Source organism: Acomys russatus, chromosome 28, assembly GCF_903995435.1.
Source record: "Acomys russatus chromosome 28, mAcoRus1.1, whole genome shotgun sequence".
NCBI classification, from domain to species: domain Eukaryota; kingdom Metazoa; phylum Chordata; class Mammalia; order Rodentia; family Muridae; genus Acomys; species Acomys russatus.
In genome coordinates this window covers 35461258-35489250 of record NC_067164.1, presented here as the reverse complement: position 1 = coordinate 35489250, position 27993 = coordinate 35461258, and the positions used below count along the sequence as shown (strand labels likewise).

The window sequence follows — 27993 nt, the reverse complement described above, 5'->3', positions numbered from 1 at the left end:
CTAATGGGCGGGTGAGGCCGCTGCCAGGTTCGGGGCGGAAGGAACATCTCCAGCTAAGACGGAACGAAAGATGGCGGCGGAGACGCTGCTGTCCAGCCTGTTGGGATTGCTATTTGTGGGGCTCCTGGTACCTGCGCGTCTGACGGACAGTGTCGGGAGCCTGAATTTGGAGGAGCTGAGTGAGATGCGTTATGGGATCCAGATCCTGCCGTTACCTGTCATGGGAGGGCAGGTGAGGGGGTGTGGGGGCGAAGGTCCTGTGCAAGAGGAAGGGGCACCCGGTACAGCAAGGGCACCTACGCATCTGGCGCGGGAGGTTAGGGCGATAGGGAAGATAGGTGGTGCTCCTACCATCGTGCTGGGAATCGCAGGTAGACGCGTCCTCTGGGGACCAGGCACCGGCTCGGGTGGGTCCCAGGTCTCCGGGTGGGGAAGTGTGAGTGCCCTCTCCTCCGCTCGCCCGGCCCCTCACCTGGCCCGGCGAGTGCCTGGAGGACTGTGGCTTATTCTTTCTTGCACTGAGCACTTCCCCAGGGTCCAAAGAGGGATCCCAGCTTCTGTCCCCCTGGCCCCCTTCCCGACCCTTCTTTCCCAGAGCCAAGCTTCAGACGTGGTGATTGTGTCTTCAAAGTACAAACAGCGCTACGAGTGCCGCCTACCAGCCGGAGCTATCCATTTCCAGCGCGTGAGGGAGGAGGAGGCACCTGCTTACCAAGGGCCTGGGATTCCCGAGCTGTTGAGCCCCATGAGAGATGCTCCATGTCTGCTGAAGGTGAAGGGAACTGGGTTGGGGTGCGGTGAAGTCTTGAGAACTGGAGTGGGGGACCGGTGGGAGTTAAGAGGCCATAGGTGTACCAGATGGATTTACAGACACGAACCAGGGGACAGAGCAAAGACTCTTTGCTGAATGTAGGCAAGGGTTAGGATAGTACATTTCAAAATAGATTAAACGAAGATCAAAGTGAATAAAGAATGGACGGTGGGCAGGAGGAATGGAGCCCACCTATGAAGTCGCCTTCTTTATTTTGTTTGGTTTCTCCAGGCAGGGTTTCTCTGTGTAGCCTTGGCTGTCCTGGACTAACTTTGTAAACCAGGCTGGCCTTGAACTGCCTCTGCTTCCCGAGTGCTGGGATTAAAGGCATGCACCACCACAGCCGGCTGAAGTCACCTTTCTGTTGCTCTTTACCTCAGGCTTCCATTGTATTCGAAGAAATTAAATTATTACTTGAACCTGTGGGAGTCTCTATCCCATTGCTTCAAGGATACCCTGATTTCTTGTGTTTATGAAGGCCAGGGAAATGGCTCCTGTCTGTGATCCCAGACCAGACCGCACAGCATGGCCCTGTCTCTTCTCTTCCCTGGCCCACTCCCACCCCCAGGAAAAAAAAAAAAAAAAAAAGAATAAAAAGGGCACAGGTGCGAAGCAGTCACACTTCAGATGTGGGTCTCCATCTGTGAAAGGAAAATAGCTGTCCCTTCTCACGAAGTCTGGAGAATGCAGAGAGCTGAGAGCTGAAAGACAGGTTATATATTCTGGAGCCAGGAGTGTCTGGTTTCCAAAGGAGACATATTTCATGCCCCTTGATTGTTCCTTTTTTCCATTGTCAGACCAAGGACTGGTGGACATACGAATTCTGTTATGGACGCCATATCCAGCAGTACCATATGGAAGGTGACTCGCTCCTACCTTTTCCCTAAGCCTTCACCATCCTCCCAGTCTTCCCTTCCAGACCTCATAGCTAGAATAACGTGCTTTATCATGGGTTTCCCCTTACAGACTCAGAGATCAAAGGTGACGTCCTGTATCTCGGCTACTACCATTCAGCCTTCAACTGGGATGATGAAACAGCCAAGGTGACAGGGGTGTGCTGGTGGAGTGGGGACGGGCAGAGCAGCAGGCTGAGAGCTCAGGCAACCTGGAGGGTCAGACTTAGCTGACGTGTGCTGTGGAGACCAAGTCCCCTGGGATCTGGATTCCTGTGCTCTCCAGGTTGCTGGGGGAGGGTGGTGCCATCCTTCCTCCTCGTTTCCTTTCTCATGCCCTCTCCCTCCTGCCTCATGCTCTCTCCAGGCCTCCAAGCAGCATCGGCTGAAACGCTACCACAGCCAGACCTACGGCAACGGGTCTAAATGCGATCTCAACGGGAGGCCCCGAGAGGCCGAAGTTCGGGTGAGTCTTAAAAAGAAAGAAAATGCTCCCTTAATTGCAGACTGCCTTCTAGGGGAGGAAGACAGCTGTGCCATGCAGTCAAGGGTGTCTCTTAGCCGTAGACCAGGGTCTCAGGCCCATATCTAGCTGCCAGCTTGATGCCACTGTCGGGCGTAATTCAATTCTGCATTTCCCATAGGCTACCCTCGGTGCTTCTGGCCATGCTTAGTCTTTTTTTTTTTTTTTTTTTAATTTTTTTTTTAATTAATTTATTTTTGTTACATCTCAAAGTTTATCCCATCCCTTGTATCCTCCCATTCCTCGCCCCCCCCCCATTTTCCCATTATTCCCCTCCCCTATGACTGTTCCTGAGGGGGATTACCTCCCCCTATATATTCTCATAGGCCATGCTTAGTCTTAACAGCACTTCTCCTTTCTGTCACTTGAGCTGTAGCTGCTAGTGTCTGTCTTTGGCTCTTCTTGCACTGGGTGGAGCATGGATGTATTGGTCTTAACTCTTCCGGTAAAGTGGGAAGCAGACAGGAAGCCCCTGCATGGAAGCCCTGATGTAGAAGGGAAGACGGCCTCACACGAAAAATGAGTCTGAAGGGAGCCACTAGGTCAGTGTTTTCTCAGCCTTTGGCTTGAGACCTCCCCCCCCCCCAATAAGGGCCACATATCAGATACTTACATTATAATTCATAACAGTAGAAAAATTACAATTATGAAGTAGTAATGAAATGATTTTACGGCTGTGGGTCACCACCACGCAAGGAACGCTATTAAAGGGCCACAGCGTTAGAAGGTTGAGAGCCACAGCTAAGGAGTGATGGTGAGAAGGAAAGAAAGAAGTCTAACGCTGGGTGTGGTGGCACACGCCTTTAATCCTAGCGTTCTGGAGGCAGAGGCAGGTGCAGCTTAAAGCCAAATGTGGTCTACATAGTGAGTTCCAGGACTGCCTCAGGAAACAGAAACCTCTGTTCATCCGGGGGTGGCAGCACCTACCTGTAACCTCAGTAAGTTGGGGGGCTGAGGTGGGTGCATTGTGAGCACAAGGCTGTTGTGAACTACATGGCAATATACTGTACTAACTAAAATACAAACCAGAGAAAACCCTGCTTTGTTCTGTGTATGGGACTCTTAATTCTCGCCTGCATCTCAGCCACTAGCCTTTTGTTGTTGTTGTTGTTTTAGTTTTTTTGAGACAGGGTTTGTCTGTTTTAGCCTTGGCTGTCCTGGACTCACTCTGTAGACCAGGCTGGCCTCCAACTCACAGCAATCCACCTGCCTCAGCCTCCCAAGTGCTGGGATTAGAGGTGTGCACCACCACTACCCAACTTAATTCTAATTTAAAAAAAATATATATCAATTTTATGTAAAATAGTGGGTTTCATTATGACATTTGAAAATATTTTTAAGAGAAATCATTTTAAAGCTTTCTTAAAAAAAATATTTAGGTGTGTGTGTGTGTGTGTGTGTGTGTGTGTGTGTGTGTGTGTGTAAATGAGCTTATGTGTACCGTGTGTGGACAGCTGCCCTCAGAAGCCAGAGGGAATCAGATCCCTGGAACTAGGGGTGCAGGCAGTTGTGAGTCACCCACTACTGTGGGTCTTGGAAACTGAACCTGGGTCCTCTGCAAGAGCAGTGTGTGCTCTTAGCCACCAAGCCATGTCTCCAGCCACTCATGACATCTCATACATGTATGTCATTGTACTTTGCTTATGTCAGCCCCCACCACGCTGGAGACATATTCTTACGGTAAAGCCAATAGGATTTATTGTTGGGTTGGACATGGGGCAAGTTAATTATGATCATGTCAAGCCCGGTGGTGGTGGCCCACGCCTTTAGTCCCAGCACTCGGGAGGCAGAGGCAGGCGGATCACTGTGAGTTCGAGGCCAGCCTGGTCTACAAAGCGAGTCCAGGACAGCCAAGGCTACAGAGAAACCCTGTCTCGAAAAAACCAACAAAACAGGAATGATTATGCCCATTGTGGCTTCAGTGGCTGCAAATGACAGAATTGTCCTTGCCTACAGTGCAAAAGTTTAAAGAAGGAAGGTGGGTTGGCTCTGTGCAGATGAAGTCGAAATGCCTGTCAGACATCCCACTGGTGATCTTCAGTTGGCAATTAGCTCTGTGATTCAAGAATGAAATCTAGGCTGGTGATAAAAATACTCCTCATGTTTCTGTCACAGTAGCCTTGTCCTCTTGCCAGGAACAGCGTAACGTTCCATGAATGGCCGGCTCTGTCTCCTCATTCAGTTATACTCAAACGATACCTTGTGCGGATGCACAAACACAGGTCCCTTTCATCCTGGTAAAGCATTTATGTCCCTCGGAGTCTGTGTCAGAAAGTGGCCATGGGGTGGCTCACTCCTGTAACCCCAGCACGTAGGAGTCTGAGGCAGGAATAACTGCCAGGCCGGGGCCAGCCTGGGCTCCATAGTGAGTTCGAGGCCATTCTGGGTACAGAATGAGTCTGTCTCAAAAACAAGCAAGCAAGAGCACGTGTCATTACCTGAAATGATCTTATTTAATATCTGCCTCCGTCCAACTCCACTAACAAGAGGCCAGGAAGGACGGAAGGGCAACGTCAGTCCTGTTTCTTGCTGATCCTCAGCTCCTGGAGTAATGCCTGGTACGAAGTAGATGCCCAGTTATTCACTCAGTGAGTAGAATGAACAACAACCTTTTCAAATGTCAACTTCTGTGCTGGGCATGGTGGCACACGCCTTTAATCCTAGCACTCGGGAGGCAGAGGCAGGTGGATCGCTGTGAGTTCAAGGCCAGCCTGGTCTACAAAGCCAGTCTACACAGAGAAACTCAGTCTTGAAAAACCAAAAAAAAAAAAAAAAAAAAAAAAAAAAAATCAAATGTCAACTTCTTTTTCTGAGATAGGGTCTCTATGTAGCTCTGGCTGTTCCAGAACTCTTTATGTAGACCAGGCTGAACTCACACAGATTTGCCTCTCAAGTGCTGGGATTAAAGGTATGCACCAGCATACCAGGCCTCAAATCTTCCTTTGTTGACTCACCTAGAAAGTCACTTGTGTTTCCTCAGTGCTCCATAAGCAGATAGCCACATCCATGTGTGAGATCTACCGTCACACTTCACTGTACTCTGGCATTTAGTTGTGCAGCACCCCCATGCACCCCGCCCCACACCCCAACACACGCCCTGTGCCTTGGAGGAGAAAGGCGACTGAGCCTTAGTCTGGCCTGTGGGGGACAGGTGTTTACGGAAGGAGGACCAGTGTCATTCCAGATGAGGTGCACACCACGGGACAGCAGACAGGGGAGAGAAAGAGACCTTTGAACTGATACCTGAGGGAAGTTTGGCCCAGCAGGTTTAGAGGGGCAGGAGAGAGGAAGAAGAGACGGCATGGTGTGGGGGGGAAGGGGCAGTCAAGTGCAGAAGAAGGCTTGGAAGTGAAGAGGCAATGGTGTGATCCGGGACCTGAGTCACAGGGATGGGAAGGGTTACGCATAAGAAAAGGGCGTAGGAGATGGAAGTGGGCAGCTACTGGGCCAGGACCCAAGCTGTGAGGGGCCCACGAGATAGTGGGGAGTCAGTGCAATGTAAAGAGGGTGCCTGCATGTTCACAGGTTTACAGCTGGCTTTGGAGGCTCACTCTGGCTTACTCCCAGTGACTGAAGCATCAGTCGGGTCATCCAGATGAGAAGCGAAGGTGACTGAAGGGTAGAGAGTAAACTTGCAGAGAGCGGTTTAGAGGGAGAGTCTGTAGCATAAGAGGAAAGATTTGCGAAGGATTCTTGGGTAGATGGTGGGGAGAGGAAGGAGCTCGGTGTCGAAAACGGTGAGTTGGGCTTTCCAGGTACTTTTAGTGACTCTGGGAGCAGAGAGAGACCACACCACAGCCAGAGGCTTATCCTCAACTATTGAAGTCAGGTACGTGGAGAAAATACTTCAATGAAAGTGTGTAGTTGAGAAAGTCGGATAGAAGCTGAATGTGGGAACTCATGCCTGGAATGCCAGCACCTGGGAGGCTGAGGCGGGAGGATGAAGAATTGGAGACCAGCCTGGGACAGATCTTTGAGGAAGCCATCATGGCATTCTAGAAAGCACGTAGAAAAGGGACTTTCCAAAGGGGCCACAGAGGCGTTACTGTGACGTAGGACGCAGGAAGGACAGGGCCATGGTGTTGACTGCATCTAAACTTTCAAAGAAGAGGAAGACTGGGGGCTGGAGAGATGGCTCAGTGGTTAAGAGCCCTGACTGCTCTGCCAGAGGTCGTGAGTTCAATTCCCAGCAACCACATGGTACCTCACAGCCATCTATAATGTGATCTGATGCCCTCCTCTGGCCTGCAGATGTACATGCAGGTAGAGCACTGTATACATAATAATAAATAAATCTGAAAAAAAGAGGAAGACTGAAAACTGCTGCGGGTGGTCACAGGCAATTTGGTAAGGACCAGGCCATCACACAGCAGGAAGAAGGAAGTGGGTTCTTGACCCGTGGTCACCCCGACCGTCAGTGCAGTACAGTGGGGGTCATTATGATCTCTCCGTGAGCAGTGTCAGCGGCGTGCCTACACCATGGAGTGAGACTATCTCAAACAATGAAATAATTATAAAAAAGTCGACTCAGTGGAGCTCAAGACCAAGTTAGCAATATGGGATTAAATGAATTTAGATCCCTCTCTCAGGCATTTACAGGTATTTATGATTCCAGCAATGTCACAGCTTTGTTTTTTCTTAATTGTGACAAGCCTCAGATACAGAGAAGTCTGCTTCTGAAAGAATCCATGTTGCTCTTTTGCCACATTTGCTTTGAATCTGCTTCATTGTTGCCATTGCTGTGGCCTTGGAGCTGGTGTTTAAAACAGGGTCTTGCTATACAGCCAACCAAGCCTGGCTGGGACTTGTGATCCTCCTCCTCCTCTGCCTCCTGGATGCTGTGATTATAGGCATGCACCTGTACACCCACTCTATTTCTGTTTTAAAAAGGGAGTTTTTAAAAAAAAGGGGGGGTTAATGGGCGTGGTGGCGCACACCTTTAATCCCAGCACTTGGGAGGCAGAGGCAGGCGGATCGCTGTGAGTTCGAGGCCAGCCTAGTCTACAAAGCAAGCTCAGAACAGTCAAGGCTACACAGAGAAACCCTGTCTTGAAAAACTAAAAAGAAAAAAAAAATGAGGGGACTACGATGCTAAAACACAACTAAAGCCTGACCTCTCACTACCTCCTTTCTTGGTTCTAGAAACCACAACCATTACCTTGGCCTTTTCTTTGTATTTTAAATATAAATACATATATCATAGAAAGTATACATTGTTGGGGTTTGCTTCGTTTTTGTTTTTGAGACAGGATGTTGTCTAGCTCAGACTGGTTTTCAACTTACTATATAGCTGAGCCTGGCATTGAATTTTTTTTTTTTTTTTAAGATTTATTTATTATTTTATGAACCAGCAAGCCAGAAGAGGGCACCAGATCTCATTATAGATGGTTGTGAGCCACTATGTGGTTACTGGGAATTGAACTCAGGACCTTTAGGAGAGCACCCAGTCCTCTTAACCTCTGAGCTTTCTCTCCAGCAACCTGGCCTTGAATTCTTAGCACCCTGCCTCCACCTCCCACTTTGGGGTCACATGCCTGTACTGCTACTCCTGGCTATATACATTGTTTCATTTGTGGTGGAGTGCCCTGAGTTCACCATCAGGACCACAAAAAGTAAAAGAAAGTATCCAGGAGTGACAGTGCATGCCTCTCAATCTAGTACCCAGGACACTGAGTCAGGAGGGTTTGAGTTAAAGGACAGACTACTTAGCAAAAAACAAACAAACAAGCAAACAAAAAAGGAAAAAAAAAATCCTCCAGTACATTACTTTGCTTTTTTGCTGACGTCCTTCTCATTCCGGGAGGTGACATAGAGCTCTAGCCTGTGACTGTAAGAGCTCACCGCACTGCACTACACCTGCACCACACCTGCACCTGCACCACACCTGCACCTGCACCACACCTGCACCTGCACCTGCGCCACACCTGCAGAGAAGCAGTTTCAGTTCTTCTGTTTGGTTTTGAGTATGTTTTGAGTCTCAGCATGTATCCCTGGCTCTCCCTAGACTCTGTAGACCAGGCTAGCCATGTACCCACAGAGATCCCCCTGCTTCTGCCTCCCACATGCTCAGATTAAAGGCGGCTCCACCACATCTAGTTTGCTGTTCTTACACAGTACAGCCATCGGTCACTGACAACGTGCAGGATCCCTAGAGAAAAAAGGGGAAGCAGAGCCTTGCGCTGTGGGAGCGCAGGTTTTATTCATTACGGCCACTGCCCCTTTATTCGGTGATGGATCTTTTGGACACAGAGGTAGCTTTGCTTTCTTATTTTTTTAATGTGGGAAAGAATTCATACCACCTAAATTACCGTCCTTACACTCAGGTGCGCAGCGTGGTAGCAGAAACACACCTCCACAAGGGGTAATTCCCTGTCTCTCCCTTCCCAGCTCCCTTCTGTTTTCTCTGTGTGGATATTGCCAGTCCTGTGTACCTTGTGTGTCTTAGTTAGGGTTTCTATTGCTGGGATGAAACACCACTGGAGAGGAAAGCAACTTGGAGAGGAAAGGGTTTATTTGGCTTACACTTCCAAACAGACAGGAACCTGGAGGCGGGAGCTGAAGCAGAGGCCACAGAGGGGTGCTGCCTACTGGCTTGTCACGGCTTGCTCAGCCTGCTTTCTTTCTTTTTGGGGGGGTTATTTTTGTTTGTTTGCTTTTGTTTTGTTGAGACAGGGTTTCTCTGTGTAGCCTTGACTGTCCTGGACTCACTTTGTAGACCAGGCTGGCCTCGAACTCACAGAGATCCTCCTTGCCTCTGCCTCCCAAATGCTGGGATTAAAGGCATGCACCACCACTGCCTGGCAAAACGTCCTTTTGCCTCCGTTTCCTTCATCAAATCCTACTGGCGTGCACCACCACACCAGCCCTCTTTGTTTCTTGGCATAGTCTCACTATATGTAGTTGAGCTGGCCTTGAGTTCATGATGCTCCTGCCTCATCCGACTGTGTGCTGGTTTCCGGGCATGTCCGCCACACCTAAATGTCTTTCATTTCTGTCAGCTGCAGGTTCTTGTGCACGTTTTTAAGTTGACTCGGGACTATGTAGCCTTGGAGGGTCTGGAACTCACTATGGAACCAGGCTAGCCTCAGACACACAGGAGAGCTAACTGCCCCAGTCTCTTCTTGGGTGCTGGCATTAAAGGTGTGTATTCCTACACCTGGCCTGGGTTCCTTTTTAACCCTTACACATTTCATTTTTCTTATGGCTCTGAAGTAATAGAGCCAGTGCTAGCGGACACCCTTTACTTATTATTCCTGATTTAATATTTTCATAGATGTGTGTGTGTGTGTTGTATGTGTGCATATGTGTGTGTGTGTGTGTGTGCATGTGCACAGAGGTTGATGTTAGCTTTCTTCCTCTACCACTGCATACCTTAGTCTTTTGAGACAGGGTCTCACGATGAGCTTGGAGCTCATCAGTCAGGCCAGGCGGAGCTTGGGCTCCAGAAATCCACCAGTCCCAGCCTCCCAGGGCTGGGCTCGCACATGTGTGCTGCTGTTGCCAGCTTTTTTTTTTTTTTAAGTATTTATTTATTTATTTATCTGTTTATTTATTTATTTATTATTTGTTCAGTATTCTGCCTGCACACCAGAAGAGGACACCAGATCTCATTATAGATGGTTGTGAGCCACCATGTGGTTGCTGGGAATTGAACTAAGGACCTTTGGAAAAACAGCCAGTGCTCTTAACCTCTGAGCCATCTCTCCGGCCCAGCTGTTTAGGTGGGAGTTGGGAGTCTGCACTCAGTTACTCATGCTTGCACAGCAAGCACTTGAGCTGCCTCCCCAGCTCTTTCCTGACTCTGTTAGATTTATGCATGTGTGTATATGTACCATGTGATTGCCCAGTAAGACAAAGGTACTGGAGCCAGCACATGGATGCTAGGACAAAGTCCAGGTCTGCAGACCAAACAAGTGCCATGTCCCTCTGCTCCTGTTTCTGCTGTCCAGGTTTTGCTCTTACTTGTAAATGCCCTTTCACACTGTTCCTGATTGGCTGGTCATTTTTATGATGGATGATACAGAATTTTTCATATCTATCTCTCATAGTCATTAACATGATCATGTGTGTTATTTTTTCATCTTTGATTCGTTTATATAGTGAGTTGTTATATTCTAAAGCTCTTTGTTTATTCATTATATTTCTGTAGTAATGCACAGTCATAGTGATGTTTAAATACACATAAAGGGCCAGGCGTTGTGGTGCACACCTGTAATCCCAGCACTCAGGAGGCAGAGGCAGGTAGATCACTGTGAGTTCAAGGCCAGCCTGGTCTACACTGAAGTCTAGGACTGCTAAGGCTGTTTCATAAAAATAGCTAGTATTGTTAGATAAATAGATAGATAGATAGATAGATAGATAGATAGATAGATAGATAGATATAAGATTGTATACACTTATGGGTACCATGTGATGCTTCAAGATACAAAGACTGAATACTGTTTAAATCATGAAAGACCTATCTGTCTCCTCAAACATTTATCATTTCTTTATGGTGACACATTCAAAATTCTTTCTTTGAGCCACTATTTTTAATTTTAATTTAATTTTATTTAATTCAATTTTTTTATTTTTGTTTTGTTTTTTTTTCAAGACAAGGTTTCTCTGGGTAGCCTTGGCTGTCCTAGACTTGCTTTGTAGAGCAGGCTGGCCTCGAACTCAAAGTGATCCACTTGCCTCTGCCTTCTGAGTGCTGGGATTAAAGGCGTGCACCACCATGCCCAGCAATTTTATATATATATATATTTTTTTTTTTGGTTTTTTTGAGACAGGGTCTCTCTGTCCAGGCTGTCCTGGACTCACTCTGTACACCAGGCTGGCCTTGAACTCACAGCGATCCACCTGCCTCTGCCTCCCAAGGGCTAGGATTTAAGGCATGCACCACCACACCCGGCCCTTATTCATTTTTTAAAAAGATTTATTTTGTTATTTTTAGGTGTGTGTATGTGTGTGTGCACACGCATACGCATTGTGGGTGCCCTCAGAGGTCAAAGATCAGAGGTATTGGATCTCCCCTAAAGCTACAGGTCTCTGTGAGCTGCCCAGTGTGGATGCTGGGACTAGAACTGAGGTCCCCTTGCCTACTGAGCCATCTCTCTGGCTCCTTATTTTATTCTCTAATAGTGTTTGGGTTTTTTTGCTTTTAGTTTTTTGGTTTTTCAAGACAGGATTTCTGTGTGTAGCGTTGGCTGTCCTGGACTCAATTTGTAGACCAGTCTGGCCTTGAACTCACAGAGATCTGCCTGCCTCTGCCTCCTGAGTGCTGGGGTTACAGGCATCCACTGCTGTACCCGGCCTTTACTAGTGTTTTAAGCTGATGTGTTCTCATTGTCCATGGTGCATTTCATAAGGACATTACTGTACATATGATGTAATATACTTTAAACTCATTCACCCCATTTCCTGCTCCCCCTCCTTCCACACCCATTTTCTATAGTTTGTTGGCTTTGTCCCCCTTACATACTTTTGTAGAGGAATTTTAATTCAAAACATGGCTGCTCTTTCAAGAGATCACATCCAAAGATCTAGGTCTGTGTGATCAGTCTGGAATACACACACACCTTTAATCCAGGAGTAACAGGCAAACAGATCTGAGTTCAAGGCCAGCCTGGTATAGAGCAAGTATCAGGTAAAGAAAAGCTTAGGTCCAGCTTTTAAAAAATCTTTTTTTAAAAAGTTTATTTATTATTATGTGTACAGCGGTCTGCCTGCATGTACACCTGCGGGCCAGAAGAGGGCATCAGATCACATTATAGATGGTTGTGAGCCACCATGTGGTTGCTGGGGATTGAACTCTGGACATCTGGCAGAGCAGTCAGGGCTCTTGACCATTGAACTATCTCTCCAGCCCCCTAGTACAGGCCTTTAATCCCAAATGAAAGTAAAGTTTGTAGAAGGAAGCACCCATGTTTGAAAATGCTGTCTAATTGAATGGCAGAAAAGGTGACGAATCAGAGAAGATTTGACAGACTAGATACGCCCAACTCACAGGAGAAGAGAGAAGGGAAGCTACTTAAGCCGCAATGCAGAGGGAGAGCAGGCAGTGTTACCGGGACAGTAATGGAGAGACAGGCGGCAGGGAGAGAACGCAGGTAAAGATGGAACGAGCCAGAGAATGAGAAGGAACCAGAAATTTAGAGCAGATTTCTGGAATTAGTTTGAGGCCAAGCAAAGTAATTCAGAGGCTACGAGAAAAGCCAGATTAAATAAGTCAGCTGGGAGAGGAGTTTGAGCCAGAACAGCGGAGTTGAACCAGCCCAGAGCTCAGAAAGAGCTAGAAAAGGTGAACTTATTATGCAGTAAGTCTCAGAGGCTGAAAAAATGTTTGGCCTAGGTTAGATTGTATGGAGGCTAGAAGCTTCCGTGACTAGGCTGAGGTTAGCAAACAGAGTAGTAATTCTCCCAGACAATAGTTGAAACAGGCAAATAAAAGTTTTTTTTTTACACAGTTTCACTTCTACTTTCGTGTTGTGTATACATGTGTATGAGGTCGTATATCTATATAAAATCTGAGATCCACAGATATGGTGTCTCCTCAGAAGTAGGACAGTGACTATGACACACCATAACTTTGTCCTTTTATAGCTGAAAAACTAATTCAATTGTGCGTGTATAAAACACTTTCTCTTTATCGATTCTTCTGGGGTTTTGGACACCTGAGCTTTCCCCATGACTTAGCTATTGTGAGTAGAGCTGAAATCGGTATTGGTCTGCCAAGTGTCTCAGTGTTATGTTGGCTTGGAATCCTGCTAAATGCTCAGAAGTGCTGTCATTGATCGGCTGATAAATGTATTTTGTAATTTATATATTTTGTTTTGTTTCGTTGAGATACGGTCTCAGTATATACCCTGAGTGGCCCAGAACTCACTCTATAGACCAAGCTGGCTTCCGCCTCCTGAGTACTAGGGCTCGAGGCATGTGCTACTGCCCCCCGACTGTTTTTCATGTTAGAGGAGCTTCTATTCTGACTTCCACAGTGATGGTTGACATTCACACTAGGGGCGTGTGAAGGTTCTCTTGTGTCGACATCCTTGCAGCATCTCATGTTGTTTGCTTTCCTATGGCCGTCATTCTGAGTAGGGTCAGGAACCCCGGTGTAGCTTTATTTGCATCTCTCTAAGGCTGGTGAGGTTGGTGTTTTTTCATGTTTATTGGCCATTTGTACCTTACCTTTTGCTAACTGTCCACTCATTAGCCCCTTTATATTATATATATATATATTTAAAGATTTATTTATTTATTATGCCTGCATGCACACCTGCAGGCCAGAAGAGGGCATCAGATCACATTATAGGTGGTTATGAGCCACCATGTGTTGCTGGCAATTGAACTCAGGATCTCCGGGAAGAGCACCCAGTGCTCTTAACCACTGAGCCATCTCTCCAGCCCCTCTTGTTAGTTCTTGGCCAGCCTGGTCTACATAATTAGTTCCAGGCCAGCCTAGGCTACATAGTGAAACTCTGTCTTAAAATAAGAAAAAAGAAGCAAATGCAGTGCATTGCTGCTGTCTCTGTTGCCTGCTGCACGGTAGGACCACAGAGCCCGGTTCTTCTGATTGTACAACAGTGTCCTGCCGCTGGTAACCACTCATTTACAGAGTTGGTTTTTTTTTGTTGTTGTTTGTTTGTTTGTTTGTTTTTAACACCACATGAGTGAGATCATGAAGTACCTGTCTTTATGTGTCTGAGTTTTTTTTTTGTTTTTTGTTTTTTTTTTTAATACTTAGGGGAATGACTCGAGTCCACTCACAGTGTTACAAGCAACAAGATTTTATCCTCTTATGGCAAGATAGTGTTCTGTTGTACAATTAAGCCACATTGTGTGTGTGTGCATATATATGCACATCTTGTTTGGATGTGTGGATGTGCATGTATTTGTAAAGGTCCATTTGGGTGTCATGATAGAATGTTATTCTGTCTTTCTGCACCATTTTTTTAAGTTTATTTTTTTCAAATTATTATTTTATTTTATTTACATTGGTGTTCTGCCTCCATGTATGTCTGCGTGAAGGTGTCAGATCCCCTGGAACTGGAATTACAGACAGTTGTGAATTGCCATGTGGGTGCTGGGATTTCAACCTGTGGAAGAACAGCCAGTGCTCTTAACCACAGAGCCATTTCTTCAGTCCCCTTATTTTTATTTTTAATGTATAGTCTTTAGCTGGCATGTATGTCTGTGTACCTTGTGTGCCTGGTACCTGAAGAGGTCAGAAGAGGGCATCATGTCTCCTGGAACTCCATGGTTGCTAGCTGGGAACCAAACCCAGGTCCTCCTTCCACTGTAGGGGTCACTGTAGGCCTCAAATTCGGACAGTCACTGAACCTGGAGCTCACCATAAGCCCTTTCCCAAAAGAGCTGTCCGCCCTGCCCCTTACACTAGACATTTTTGTCCACTTATTAGTTGATAGACGCTTAGACTGTGCCCACATCTTGGCTGTCATGACTATATTGCAGTGTGTCACCTCAACATGCTTTCTCTCTTCTATTTATATTTTTGTTTTGTTTTGTTTTGTTTTTTTCAAGACAGGGTTGTTATGGTTATTTTTATAAAACTGTTTGAATTTCTCTCTTAACCTGGCTATCACACCAATAATTGAGACTCTATGATATTATTTAAACAAGCTTCACAGCACAAGAACTGAGCCATCATTCTATTCTTAACCCTCTAAACTAATTTGGCTTCCTCTCAATTGACTTCCCAGAGATACTTGCATTTTGTAGCTTTTCCTGTTCAGCTCCTTCTTAATATTTCCTGGGACCTCTCCCTGTGGCTGACTCCCCCGGCCCAACCCCCTACTTCCTCTTCTAACTCCTCCTCCCCTGCCTGGCAGGAAGTCCAGCCCTATTCTCTCCCCTGCTTAGAGATTGGCTGTAAGCTGCTTTATTGGCATATCAGGGGACAATTGGGGAGCGGTGTTTACACAACTTTGAGACAGGAGATTCTTTTTTTTTTTTTTTTTTTTTAAGATTTATTTATTATGTAGATAGTGCTCTACCCCTGTATATACCTGCAGGCCAGAAGAGGGCATCACATCAGATTATAGGTAGTTGTGGGCCTCCATGTGGTTGCTGGGAATTGAACTCAGGGCCTATGGCAGAGCAGAGAGTGCTCTGAGCCATCTCTCCAGCTCCGAGACAGGAGATTCTTAAGACAACCAAATATTGCAACCAAATATGGGGTAGGGAGGGTACAGAAATTAGCTTCTCAAGTACAAAATAACTTTATGCCTACACAGGGTTTCTCTGTGTAGACTTGGCTGTAAACCAGGCTGGCCTTGAACTCTGAGATCTACCTGCTTTCCAAATGCTGGGGTTATAGGCCTGCACCACCACATCTGGTTTAGCAATAGATTTTGATTTATTTATTTATTATGTATATAGAGCTCTCCCTGCATGTACACCTGCACACCAGAAGAGGGCGCCAGATCTCATTATAGATGGTTGTGAGCCACTATGTGGTTCCTGGGACTTGAACTCAGGACCTCTGGAAGAGCAACCAGTGCTCTTAACCCCTGAACCATTTCTCTTACTTACTTATTTATTTATTTATTTATTTATTTATTTGAGACAAGTCTCATGTAGCTCAGGCTGGCCTCAAACTGTATAGCTGAGGATGACCTTGAATGCCTAATTCTCCTACATTTACCTCCCAAGTGTGTGATTACAGGCATGAACCACCGTGCCCTGTTCATGTGGTCCTGGGAAGCAAACTTGGGAGTTTTATGTGTGCTTGCCAAGCAGTCTGCCTCCTGTGGTACATCAGCAACCCACGTCAGCATGTTTTCACGTCAGTCACACAGCAGCCTTAGTTTTAATTTGTTGCAGAATCTCCATACTACTTTCCATAATGGCTGCAGTATCTTACCTCCCTGCCTCACCAGCTGTTGCTGTCTTCTCTTTTTGTTAAAACCATTACATCTGGAGTGAGGTGATATCTCACTGTGGTTTCAGTTTGCATTTCCCTGATAACTAGAGATGATCAGCATTAAAAAATAAATAAATAAACTTGCTGGTCCTTTGTCTTCTGTGAAGTAGTTAGTTTAGTCTGTTGCCTCCCTTTCCTGCTTTTTTAGCTCAAAGATGCTGCCACATTTGTTGCTCATGTTTAACCACAGTTCTCTCATTCTCACTATTGATTTGTGTGAGATTCCTGTATATCCTGGATATTAATTCCTTGACAGATGTCAAGTTTGCAGACACTTTCTCCTGAGGGTTGTCTTTTCACCGTTTAAAAAAATTATTACATCTTATTCATTATGTGTGTGGATATGTGTGTGCCACTATTACACTTTACTGGTTGTGTGTGGATACATGTGTGCCACTATTACATCTTAGTCATTGTGTGTGTGCCACATGTGGAGATCAGAGCACAACTTGTGAGAGTCAGTTCTCTTCTGCTACTCGGTGGAGCCCCAGGGATTGAACTCAGGTTGTCAGGCTTGGTGCAAGTGTCCCCTGGGGTGAGCCTGCGCACTGGCCCCTCCTCACTCTTCTTACCTTTAGTATGCAGAAGCTTTAGTCTGACGCCATGGTGCATTTTCATTTTAGTAGATGCCTATTAAGTACCCTAATATGTTAATTGACTTTTATGCAATTTTCATGAGTAAATTGGTCTTTGATTTTCTTTTTTTGTATCATCATTATTTTATTTTGGCATCAACATACAGTAACTTCATGAACTCTCTTGAGGAGCATGCTTAATTTTTTTAAAAGCTAATTAATTGATTAATTTAGTGTGTGTATGTGTGTGGGTGTGGAGGACAGCTCTCAGGAGTTGGCTCTTGTCCACCTTCTTCTGTCTCCCCACCCCTTCTCCTCCCTCCGCCTCCCCCACCTTCTCTCTGTCTGTTTCTCCCTCTGTCTTGCTCTCTCTTCGTGTCTCTCTCTCTCTGCTGCTTTGCTGCTACTCCAGGCTGCCTCCTGTTGAACCATTTCCCCAGTGTCGTCCCCACCCCCCACCCCTGCCGCCTTTTTTTATTCTCTGAAACAATTTGATATTCTTTTTCTTTCTTTCTTTCTTTCTTTTTTCTTTTTTGTTTTACTTTTTGTTTTTCAAGACGAGGTTCTTTGTGTAGCCCTGGATGTCCTAGAACGCACTCTGTAGACCACCACATTGGTCTCAAATTCAGAGAGATCCACCTTCCTCTGCCTCCCAAGTGCAGGGATTAAAGGCGTGGATCACCTCCATCCTGTAAGAAATTCTGGGGCCTGGAGAGATGGCTCAGTGGTTAAGAGCACTGACTGCTCTTCCAGAGGTCCTGAGTTCAATACCAGCACCCACATGGTGGTTCACAGCCATCTGTAATGAGATCTGGTGCCCTCTGCTGGCTGCCCTTTTCATTCCAAGTGCTAACGTCACTTCTCTTTTGTACATTTCTCTATTTGTCTTTGTTAGCCTAAAAACCCTGTTTTAGTTTTGCTTGTTTTCTCTATTGTCCATTTACTATTCCATTAACATCTTCATTATTTGTCTATTTCATATTTTTTCCTCTGTATTTATTCTGGTTTCTTCTTACCATCTTGGGTTTTGTTTAGTTTTTGCCTTTTGAGACAGAATCTCACTCTGTGGTCCAGGCTTTGACTTTATAGCAATTCTTCTGCCTTTGCATCTCAAGTGCTAAGATTATAGGTCGTTAGCTACCACACTGGCTCAATTAGTTTTTTTGGTTGTTTGTTGTTTGTTGTTTTTTGGTTTTTTGAGACAAGGTTTCTCTGTGTAGCCTTGGCTGTCCTGAACTCGCTTTGTAGACCAGGCTGGCCTCAAACTCAGAGATCCACCTGCCTCTGCCTCCCGAGTGCTGGGATTAAAGGCATGCACCACTACTGCCTGGCCATAGTTAGTTTTTTAATATAGGTACATAGACCATATATAGAAATGTTTAAGAAGTATAGACAAAGTTTTCAGGATGCTTTTTTTCTTATGAACCTGCTCCGAATCCCCGAGGGAGAGCCATGGCTGGCTTTTGATGGTGGAACCCAGGGCTGCGTGCATGCTGGCTTCTCACTCCACCACCAAGCTCTACTTCAGTTTCTTCTGCTAGCTCTGGTTTGATTTTTTTAAGTACTCAGAGTTTGGAGCCATGCTTTTGCCATTTACCCCAGGCTGCCCTCGATGCCCTTCAGCTCGATGTTTGCCAGGCTGGCCTCAAACTGTAAATCCTCTCACCTCAGCCTCTCAAGTGCTAGGATTATAGATGTGCACCAGGCCTCTCAGATTTATTTACAGACTTTTTATTTTAGGGGCTAGAGAAATGGCTCAGTGGTTCTAAGAGCACTTGTTGCTCTTGCAGAGGACCTGGGTTCACTTCCCAGCAACGACATGGTAGCTCACGGCCACCTGTTACTCCAGTTCCAAGGGACTTGACACAAAAATAAAATAAATAATTAAAAAACAAAACAGGGCTTTTTATTTGGGGCCTGGAGAGACGGCTCAGTGTCTAAGGGCTCTACTGCTTTTGCAGGGTGCTGGGATTTGATCCAGCACCCACATGGCTGCGCACAGTCACCCGGAGCCATAGTTCCAGAGAAGCTGGTGTTCTCCTCTGGCCTCCACAGGTACTAGGCCACACACGGTGCACATACACACGTGCGGTCAAGACATACACATAAAAGTAAGTGAATCTTTTTAAACCTTTCTTAGAGAGGTTGTAAGTGTGCACACACGTGTGCTACAGTGTAAGTGTGAAAGTTAGAGAACTTCTGGTAATCCATTTGCTCCTTCCACCATGGGTCCCAGGGGGTCAGATCATCGTCAGGCTGCATGTTTGTTTGGTTGGTTGGTTGGTTGGCTTTTTTTTTTTTTTTTTTTTTTTTTTTTTTGAGACAGGGTTTCTCTGTGTAGTCTTGCCTATCCTGGACTCGCTTTGTAGACCAGGCTGGCCTCGAACTCACATCAATCTACTTGCCTCTGCCTCCCGAGTGTTGGGATTAAAGGGGGTGCGCCACCACACCTGGCTCAACCCACTGATCTTAAAATGTGCTTATAAGCATTTATCCGCAAGCTTTTTCCAAATCAGTACATAAAAAGCTCCGGCTCCTTTACAGAAGCTGTTTGCCTGGTCCACATCTGCACCATCATTTATCTAAGTGGCTCCTGTAGGTGGGTGTGCAGGTTGTCTTAAATCTTTTATTAGCGTGGCGGTGCCGCAGGCCCGGTACCTGCAGAGTGTTTGCAGAGTGCATTCCTGGAAGTAGACTCACTTCGGAGCCCCGCTGCCAATCACCCTGCTTAGGAACACCGCTCGCCTCCCAGTGTGGGAGAATGCCAGTCTCCTTATAGCCCTGCCAGCCTGGTGTATTTTTAAACTTTTGGAATTTGACTAATCCTTGGCTATACATCAGATAAAGAGCTCATTCTTAGGATGGTTTTATTTTGCATTCTTCTTAAGAAAAAAAAATGTGTAAGCTCACTGGTCTTTAAGACTCTTGTTATCCCAGCACTTAGGAGGCAGAGGCAGGAAGATCACTGGGTGTTTGAGACCACCCTGCTTTAAATGTGGAACTCCAGGACAGCCAGGGCTGCATCGCTAGGCACTGCTTCAAAACAACAACAACAAGAACAAGAGTCTCTTGTTCCCTTTACACTTTTTTCATTTGGGTTTTTTTTTTTTTTTGTAAGATTTATTTATTAATTTGTATACAATGTTCTGTCTGCAGGTACACTTGCACACCAGAAAAGGGCACCAGATGTCATTATAGATGGTTGTGAGCCACCATGTGGTTGCTGGGGATTGAACTCAGGACCTTTGGAAGAACAGACAGTGCTCTTAACCACTGAGCCACCTCTCCAGCCCTCATTTTGGTTTTTTGAAACAGGATCTGTCATCTCTGGCTGTCCGGGAACTTACTCTGTAGACCAGGCTGGCCTCCAACTTACCTCTGCCTCCCAAGTGCTGGGATTAAAGAAATGCCCTTAGACGTTTTGTATGCTCAATGTGAGCATTAATCCTTTTGGCAAGAATCCTGCCTGTAACTTGTTTACAACACCGACAGTATGCTGTGTGACACTGTAGACTCCAGGTTTGCCATGGTAACGTTTATGGGGTGTTCTTGGCTGAACAGTACTTGTTCCCTTGGTGTCTACATCGTCCTTCTTGTAGGTTTGCATATAAGTGGCCAAAGGTCTATGCTGACCTGTAATGGTCCTTCCTACCTACCGCCTTTGAACTTCCCAGCTGTCCCTGTGCCATTCTGTCTATAAAATCATGCTAGCCTTGGAAAATTAATAATAAAAAAAAAGTCAGAGCTGTGAGATGGTTCCGTGGCTAAAGGTTCTTGTTGCCAAGCCTGATAGCCTTGGTTCAATCCCCAATCAGGCTGTCCTCTGACCTGCATACACACGCACACACGCACACACACGCACACACGCACACACGCACACGCACGCACACGCACACACGCACACACGCACACACATACACGCACGCACACACACACGCACGCACACACACACGCACACACACCCATACAACATCATGATTATGCACACACAGTAAATAAATGTTTAAAAACTTAATCGAATAATTTAAAAATTTTAAAGACAAATTATAAAGTCTTACGTTTTCCATACTCTCAAGACCATGTGTGATCAGAACGTTTTATTCTTTGACGTTTTCTAGAATTAATCTGTAAAGTCACGGCCTAGGATTGCGGTTCTGTGTGTTGTTTTGAAACAGGGTTTCACTATACAGCTCTGGCTGGTGTCAAGTTCACAATAGTCCTTCTGCGTCATCCTCCCGAGTACTGGGGTTACAAATGTAATCCCACACTACACAGCTCCTGATTAATTATCCTTACTAATTCTGGGAGAATTTAAATTTTCTACTTCAACTTCAACTAGTTTTATTTTTGTTTGGTTTGTTTGATTTGGTTTTTCGAGACAAGGTCTCGCTGTGTTAGCCTTGGCTGTCCTGTTCAATTAATTTTAGTAAGTTATTTTGGGGAGATATTTTTTCGCTTCATCTCATTTTTCAGATTAACATACAGCTATTCACTGTATAGCTGTCATCTTTTGTTTTACTTTGGTTTTTGAGACAAGATCTCATGTGGCTCAAGCCCTGTTCACACTTACCACAGAGGGGAAGATGACCGCCTCTACCTCCCAGGTCAGGCGCTGGGCACTGGCTTTTGTGACCCCATTGTCTCTCCACCCCTCCCAGTCACACCGGCTTCTCTGTAGGGCGGCTCAGGCAGTAGTGTGCTAGCTCGGTCAGCTCTTCTGTGGCTTCCAGGGGTTTGAACACACATTCTCACAGTTCTCTCATCTGCCCTGCTCTCATCCGCCCCGTGGGAAATCCCGCTCCATCTTCCTGCCTTTTTACTGTAAAGATTCTACTTTCCTTTTTTTTTTCTTTATGTACCCACAAGTTAGAGTAAACAAATTTCTATTCCTTGGGGGTTGTGCTTTGTCTTGTTTAGCATATTTGTCTATCTTTTAGCTGGTGTTTTGAGGCGGGCTGGCTTTGAAGTCTGGAGCTTCCTGTCCCTCACCCTGAGTGTTGGGTTCTCAGGTGTGCGAGCCCATACCTGACTACACCTGAATTCCTTCCTTCCTTCCAAGGCAGTGTATTCTAGGCCGCCCTGTCTCTACAGCTAGTACACATGTGTCTGTTGTCTCTCCACCAGGACTGTGCTGGCTGAAGCTATTTGCCCCAACCTCCGCCATGACAGAAGATTTTGTCTTATGTGTTCCCTGTAACTACCTAAGTGTGATCTGACTTGGCTTGTTTTCAGTGTTTCATTAATTTATTTTTGAAGCAGGATTTCTCTGTGTAGCCCTGTCTGGCCTGGAACTCATTCTGTAGACCAGGCTGGCCTTAAATTCACAGAGATCCTCCTGCCTCTGCCTCCCAAGTGCTGAGATTAAAAGCCTGCATTGAATAATCTTTTTTTTTTTTTTTTTTTTTTTGATTTTTCGAGACAGGGTTTCTCTGTGTAGCCTTGGCTGTCCTGGACTCGCTTTATAGACCAGGCTGGCCTTGAACTCACAGCGATCCGTCTGCCTCTGCCTCCCAAGTACTGGGATCAAAGGCGTGCACCAGCAGGCCCTGCTCTGGAAGGCTTTAAGTGAAGTTTTGGGAGTTTTATCTCTCCATGCTGGGATTGAACACACGACCTTGTGCATGCCAGCCAGGTGCTCTACCAGGAGCTACATTCCATCCAGCCTAACCTTCTAAGCTCTAATTTTTTTTCAAACTAGCTGCTCCATTTTCCAGTTCCACCAGTGTCTGTGAGGTTTTCTGTATTCTGGGCAGTGCTTGGTGTTGCCTTCCTCACCACAGCCCTTGCAGTGAGTGAGGTGGAGCAAGCGAATTTCCTTGTGGTTTTGACGGGCACATCCTCAAGAGAGTTAGGGTTAGCATTTCTCTTCCTTAGACAATACCTGTTGAGCTCTTTTCACATTTTAAAATTGGGTTATTTATCATTTTATTTTTAGAGTGACAGCTTCTTACACTGTAGCCCAGGCTGGCCTTGAACTAGCTATGTAACCCAAGCTGGCCTTGAGCCCCAGATTCTCCTCCTTCAGGCTCCCTAGTGCCAGGATCATAGCTACCAGCCCACACAGCGCTGTGTCTACGCTCACTGGTTTGACTAGTTTGTTTTTTAAAACTGTAGTCCAGGCCGGGCTTGAGTTTCCAGCCATCATCCTGCGTTAGCCTCCTGAATGGTAGACTATAGGTTTGCCCCCACCATGCTTAGACATGTTTACAGAAAGGAGAGCTTGGTGAGTGTGCATGTCATCCTTGCTCAGGGGCCACACGAGGCCCGTGTCACCCCAGTCTTAGTATGTGAGCTGCTGAGCCGAGCATCATTTTCTATTATTGGGAGTGAGGGCGCACGGCACGGCACGGCACACACACGGGTGTTAGAGGACAGTTCGTGGGACTTAGTTCTCTCCTTCCTCCTCGTGGGACGCCGGGGATCGGATTCAAGTCATTAGGCTTGGTGGCAAGCAGCTTTACCTTTACCCGAGCCACCTCACTAGCCCCAGCACGCCACATTTACACAGAACAAGGAAGTGGTATGGAGGTTGACCACCTGTCTAGAGTTGCCCAATTTCCCCTCCGTGGTCAGCCGAGCATGAGTCTCAACAGCATCATACATTCTCGCATCTCAGGCCACAAAGTGGGGGTGCCAGTGCTGTCCTTTGTGACAACCAAATAATTGAATCTTTCCAGCATGTTACATGCAGTGTACCCCGTGTCTGATGTAACAAAGGAGGTGGTTTGGTGGTTCTCACAGGCGCTCTTCCTTCCTGCCCCGACACAGTTCCTATGTGACGAGGGTGCGGGTGTCTCTGGGGACTACATCGACCGCGTAGACGAGCCCTTGTCATGCTCCTACGTCCTGACCGTTCGGACCTCTCGGCTCTGCCCCCACCCCCTCCTCCGGCCCCCCGCCAGCGCTGCTCCGCAGGCCATTCTCTGTCACCCAGCCCTGCAGCCTGATGAGTACATGGCCTACCTCCAGAGGCAAGCCGGTGAGTACATCAGAGCGTGAGGTAGCGGTGGGGATGGGGATGGGCAGGGCCGTGTCGGAGCAGGTCCCTATCCGGCTTGCACACTGTTTTCCTGGTAGACTCAAAGCAGCATGAAGAGAAGACCACAGAGGACATTCAAGGCACAGACCAGCTAGTGTGGGGTGAGACCAAGTCGGCTGGCACAGCCCCAGGGAAAGAAGGTAGGTGTGATTTTGGCCGTTCTGTGAAAGGCCACCACCACCTTCCTTCCCCAGTCTTGCTGTCCTGTGCAGACAGGCGTGGGTGGACTCTTAACCCATTGGCACTGTACAAGGGAGTTTACCCCGCCTCCTCTGCCTCCTCCTCCCTCCCCTCCGTTCACACTCCCCTCTGTTCCCCAGATGTCAGCCCAGCCAAGGAAGATAAGGAATCAGAGTTCTGGAAGATGCTTCGTGAGCCAGAGGAACAGGCTGCGGGAGGAGAGGAGGCACAGGCGGGGGTGAGATCCGGCCTCTCGGCTGCTGCCCTGATAAGCCTGGATCAGGCTCTGGGATGGGTAGGGTTCCTCGAGCCAAGGTCCATGAGGTGACATTTGTCTGTCTAGGGATGAGAGTGTGGAGGGCAGAGCAGCCCTTCATGCTGAGTCAGCCCTTTCTCCTCCTCAGGAGCAGGACCTGACCCCTGAGGCTGCAGCAGACCCAGCAGCACCTGGCCCTCCTGATGGTTAGTCATCCCTCCGTCCCCTCCCTGTTTTCCACAGTGCCAAGAAATGAAGCCAGATTCTTGCATGGCTCTACCTCTAAGTCACCCAGGCGCCTGGCCCCAGTGCGCTCACTTTACTGCTGCCTCCACAGCTTACTCCCTGGCTCCCTGCAATGTAATGTAATGTAATGTAATGTCAGGTTGCCCACCTGTAAAGTGTGAGTGTGGGGGAGGTAAATGGAACAGGATCTGCACTCCACAGTAGAACGCCTAGAACTGGGAAGTGGCTAAGTAGCTATAGAAAGCAGAATGCAGCGAAAAGCAGACTTAGCCCTGAGGACCTCCTCTGCGGTCCTGAAAGCCAGAGTTCTGCTCCCACCAAACAAGCTAGCGTGCTTTGTCACCCATGTGCCTGCCGTGAGCCCATCTGAGGACCAAGCTTTCTCAAGGGGTTTGCTTGCCTTCTCCCTGAGGCAGAGACTGGTCCTCGCCCCTCTCTTCAGGCACCAAGAGAGGACTTAAAATGTAAAAGGCCCCTACCGCTCTCTCTTTCCATCTCAGATTTTCAGAACAATGTGCGGGCCAAAATCATCCGAAGCCCTGCAGACTTGATCCGATGGATAGAGGAGTTGAAAGGTGGGGCAAAAAAGGTATGGCCCTGTTCAAGGACGGGAGGGGCGCGCCTCTGTCCCATGAGCATCTGAAGAGATATTTACGTGGGACATATTGGCCCCAGTAGAGCCCGATCCTGTGCCTGGCTCCCATCCTGTCCTTCCTGTGTCCCCCCACCACTCCACTACCATGTCCTGCCACTGTTTAGTTGTGCCCCCCACATATTACAATGGCTCCATCTCCTCCTCAATGCCTGACCCAGGGGAAGCCAGGACCAGGTCCGGAGCAGCCTGGAGAAGATGCCACAGTGGCCCCTGAGGGGGAAGCAGAGGTGAAGGAAAAGAGTGACGAGCCTCAGGGTCTTGTGGAAGAAGAGGACAGTGACGATGAGGAGGACGAAGATGAGGATGAGCAGCAGTTACTTGGAGAGTTCGAGAAGGAGCTAGAGGGCATGCTGCTTCCCTCAGACCGAGAGCGGCTCCGCTCAGAGGTTAAGGCCGGCATGGAGCGAGAGCTGGAGAACATTATCCAGGAGGTGAGCCACTCGCTGTGCCAGTGACCACTCGCTGTGCCAGTGGCTGCCACGCCTGCCTGTGCCAGTGGCCACTCGCTGTGCCTGTGCCAGTGGCCACTTACTGTGTCAGTGGCTGCCATGCCCACCTGTGCCAGTGGCAACTCGCTGTGTCAGTGGCTGCCATGCCCACCTGTGCCAGTGGCAACTCATATGTCAATGGCTGCCCCACCTGCCTGTGTCAGTGGCACAGGACAGAGTCTCCCAACATGGTGGCTGTTTCCTTAACTAAAAGGAAGAGAGTTGGCTCTCCTATAGAGCATGCTCAGCATCTCTGTCCCCCAGACTATTAACTGCTGCCTTCTCTGGGCCTTCCAGACAGAGAAGGAGCTGGACGCAGAAGGGCTGAGGAAGGTGTCAGAGCGGGAGCAGGCCATATTGGCTCTCACATCCACTGTCGACAAACTCATCAAGAGGCTGCAGGAAAGCCAGACTCCAGAACCTGTGCAGAGACACAAGAGAAGGAGAGCCGCCCCCCAAAAACCTCCCCCATCACCACACCCCACAGGTGAGAACCATCCTCGGGAGTGGCCATCTTGCTCCCAGAGGGTACAGCCTGCAGAGAACGCCTTTCTCTTCCACCTTCAAGAGCACTGTTCTCAGTGCCAGCTTCTTCCTCCTCTGTCCCCTCTGTGTGGGCACCTCAGAGCCATCCTTCTGGAAGAGCCTGCCTTGCTCTCTGGTTTGCTCTTTATGCCTACTGCCTGCATTCTGTCTGGCACATAGGCAGAAACTAAACGCCCATGACCTAGGAACTGAAAAGCACTCACTCACTCATCCACGAAGAAGGTGCTCGATGCCCGCTGCCCTGTGGGTAGGGGATGGGTAAAAGGAGACACACAGTTTGAGGGTTTCCTTAGTGAAACATGGTAGGAGATACACAGTAGCAGGCCCCGCTCTGCACCAAGAAAGGCTCCAGCAGTCGGTGTGACTAGACCAGTCCATTGGCATTAAGCCATCTGCCACCAGCTTGGACACACCTGAGCTGTTCCTTCTCCCGTCTCCCTGTGCTCATATCATGGAATTCTGCTGCTATGAAGAGATAAGGCATTCCAGCTTCAAGCCTTCCATCTGCCTTTTTGGTAAACACTGAGAGGATGTTAAGCCTCAGCATGCTGAAAACCGAGCCAGCCTTTCTAACCTGCTCCTTAAAGCAAAACCTTTGCAGGTGCGGTGGCCTGGCCTGGCTTTCAGAAAACAGCTGTTTCCTGTAGAAATTGGGAGAGTTGCAGGGTGGGAAGGTCCGGGCTGCCCTTGGAGAAGGGCATGTTTGTGAACCCTGGATCTCAGATCCCATACCGGAGAGGTAGAGTATCTACCCCAAGGCAGAGTGAGGAGACCCCGCAGCCCTTCGCCTCTGGAGTCACGGCTCTGCTTTGTGTCTCCCTGTGTCTTCCCCTTTAAGAGGAAGAGCCTGAGCACAGAGTCCGGGTTCGAGTCACCAAGCTCCGTCATGGAGGCCCCAATCAGGATCTGACTGTCCTGGAGATGAACCGGGAAAACCCACAGCTGAAACAGATCGAGGGGCTGGTGAAAGAAGTGCTGGAGAGGGAGGGGCTCACGGCGGAAGGTGGGCCCTGAGGGGCGGAGCTTAGAGCTGTCGGAAGGGCTTGCCAGCAGGAGTGGCAGGGCTGGGTCAAGGTGGACTGGAGACCTCCTCCGCTTGGGACCTGGAGGGCAGGGGACCCTCTAAAGCTCTCAGCCGTCCCCTCCTCAACACCCATTTGCTCCTTCCAGGCAAGATTGAGATCAAAATTGTGCGACCCGGAGCAGAAGGTAATGAGGACACACGTTGGCTGACTGATGAGGACACAAAAAACCTTAAGGAGATTTTCTTCAATATCTTGGTGAGACATCCCACCCAAGTCCTGGGTCCCGAGCACATGCCACCGTGGTGTGGAAATCAAGGGCTGGTTGCACCAGCCATCCTGACATTTGTAGAACCCTATCCTCCCATCCCAGGTGAAGCTAAGCCTCAGCTGCTGGGGCCATATTCCCAGCCCCCTCCCCTGTCCCCACACACACACCCGCTGCCTGCCCCGTCTCAGAGCCTCCCTAGAACCTGCGGGTTTTGCCTTGGCTACAAGGCAGCACTTCTAGCTCAACCCTCAACACCCCACCCCCACCCCACCCCCCACCCTTTCCTCACAGGTGCAGGGAACAGAAGAGGCCAATAAAGAGCGCCAGCGACAGAAAGACCTGGAAAGCAATTACCGCCGTGTGTGGAGCTCTCCGGGTGGTGAGGACACTGGGGACCTGGATGAGTTTGACTTCTGAAGCCGGCGCTACCTACCAGACCCTGCAAGGGTTCCAGCGTCTTCCCTGCTGCCTCTGCCTCCCTACCTCCTGCCCTGGGGCCCTGGAGGCAAAGGGCAGATTGGAGCTTAGCTCTGGACTTCAGGGGGCCTAGCCCTGTGGGGGTGT

The 27993-nt window shown here is 47.9% G+C and overlaps 1 protein-coding gene across 2 annotated transcripts; it reads left to right on the top strand.

Moving 5' to 3' along the window:
• Window positions 1–2: 2 nt before the first annotated feature.
• Os9 (OS9 endoplasmic reticulum lectin) lies at window positions 3–27993 on the top strand. Of its 2 annotated transcripts, XM_051170311.1 has the most exons (15): window positions 4–232; window positions 596–772; window positions 1609–1672; window positions 1778–1854; window positions 2072–2170; window positions 23495–23705; window positions 23804–23905; window positions 24086–24183; window positions 24350–24407; window positions 24948–25036; window positions 25261–25533; window positions 25888–26077; window positions 26975–27139; window positions 27307–27416; window positions 27721–27993. In XM_051170311.1, the coding sequence occupies exons 1-15, from the start codon at window positions 71–73 to the stop codon at window positions 27844–27846; spliced, it is 2001 nt and encodes a 666-aa protein (XP_051026268.1). In that variant the 5' UTR covers window positions 4–70; the 3' UTR covers window positions 27847–27993. The 2 variants fall into 2 exon arrangements, with proteins under 2 accessions (XP_051026269.1, XP_051026268.1); XM_051170312.1 differs by lacking the exon at window positions 26975–27139 and having other exon boundaries at window positions 3–232.

Coding starts and splice junctions, on each gene's coding strand:
- Os9 (XM_051170311.1), top strand. CDS start 71: ATGGCGGCGGAGACGCTGCTGTCCAGCCTGTTGGGATTGCTATTTGTG. Junction 233..595: donor TACCTGTCATGGGAGGGCAG/GTGAGGGGGTGT, acceptor CTTCTTTCCCAG/AGCCAAGCTTCAGACGTGGT. Junction 27,140..27,306: donor GGAGGGGCTCACGGCGGAAG/GTGGGCCCTGAG, acceptor TGCTCCTTCCAG/GCAAGATTGAGATCAAAATT.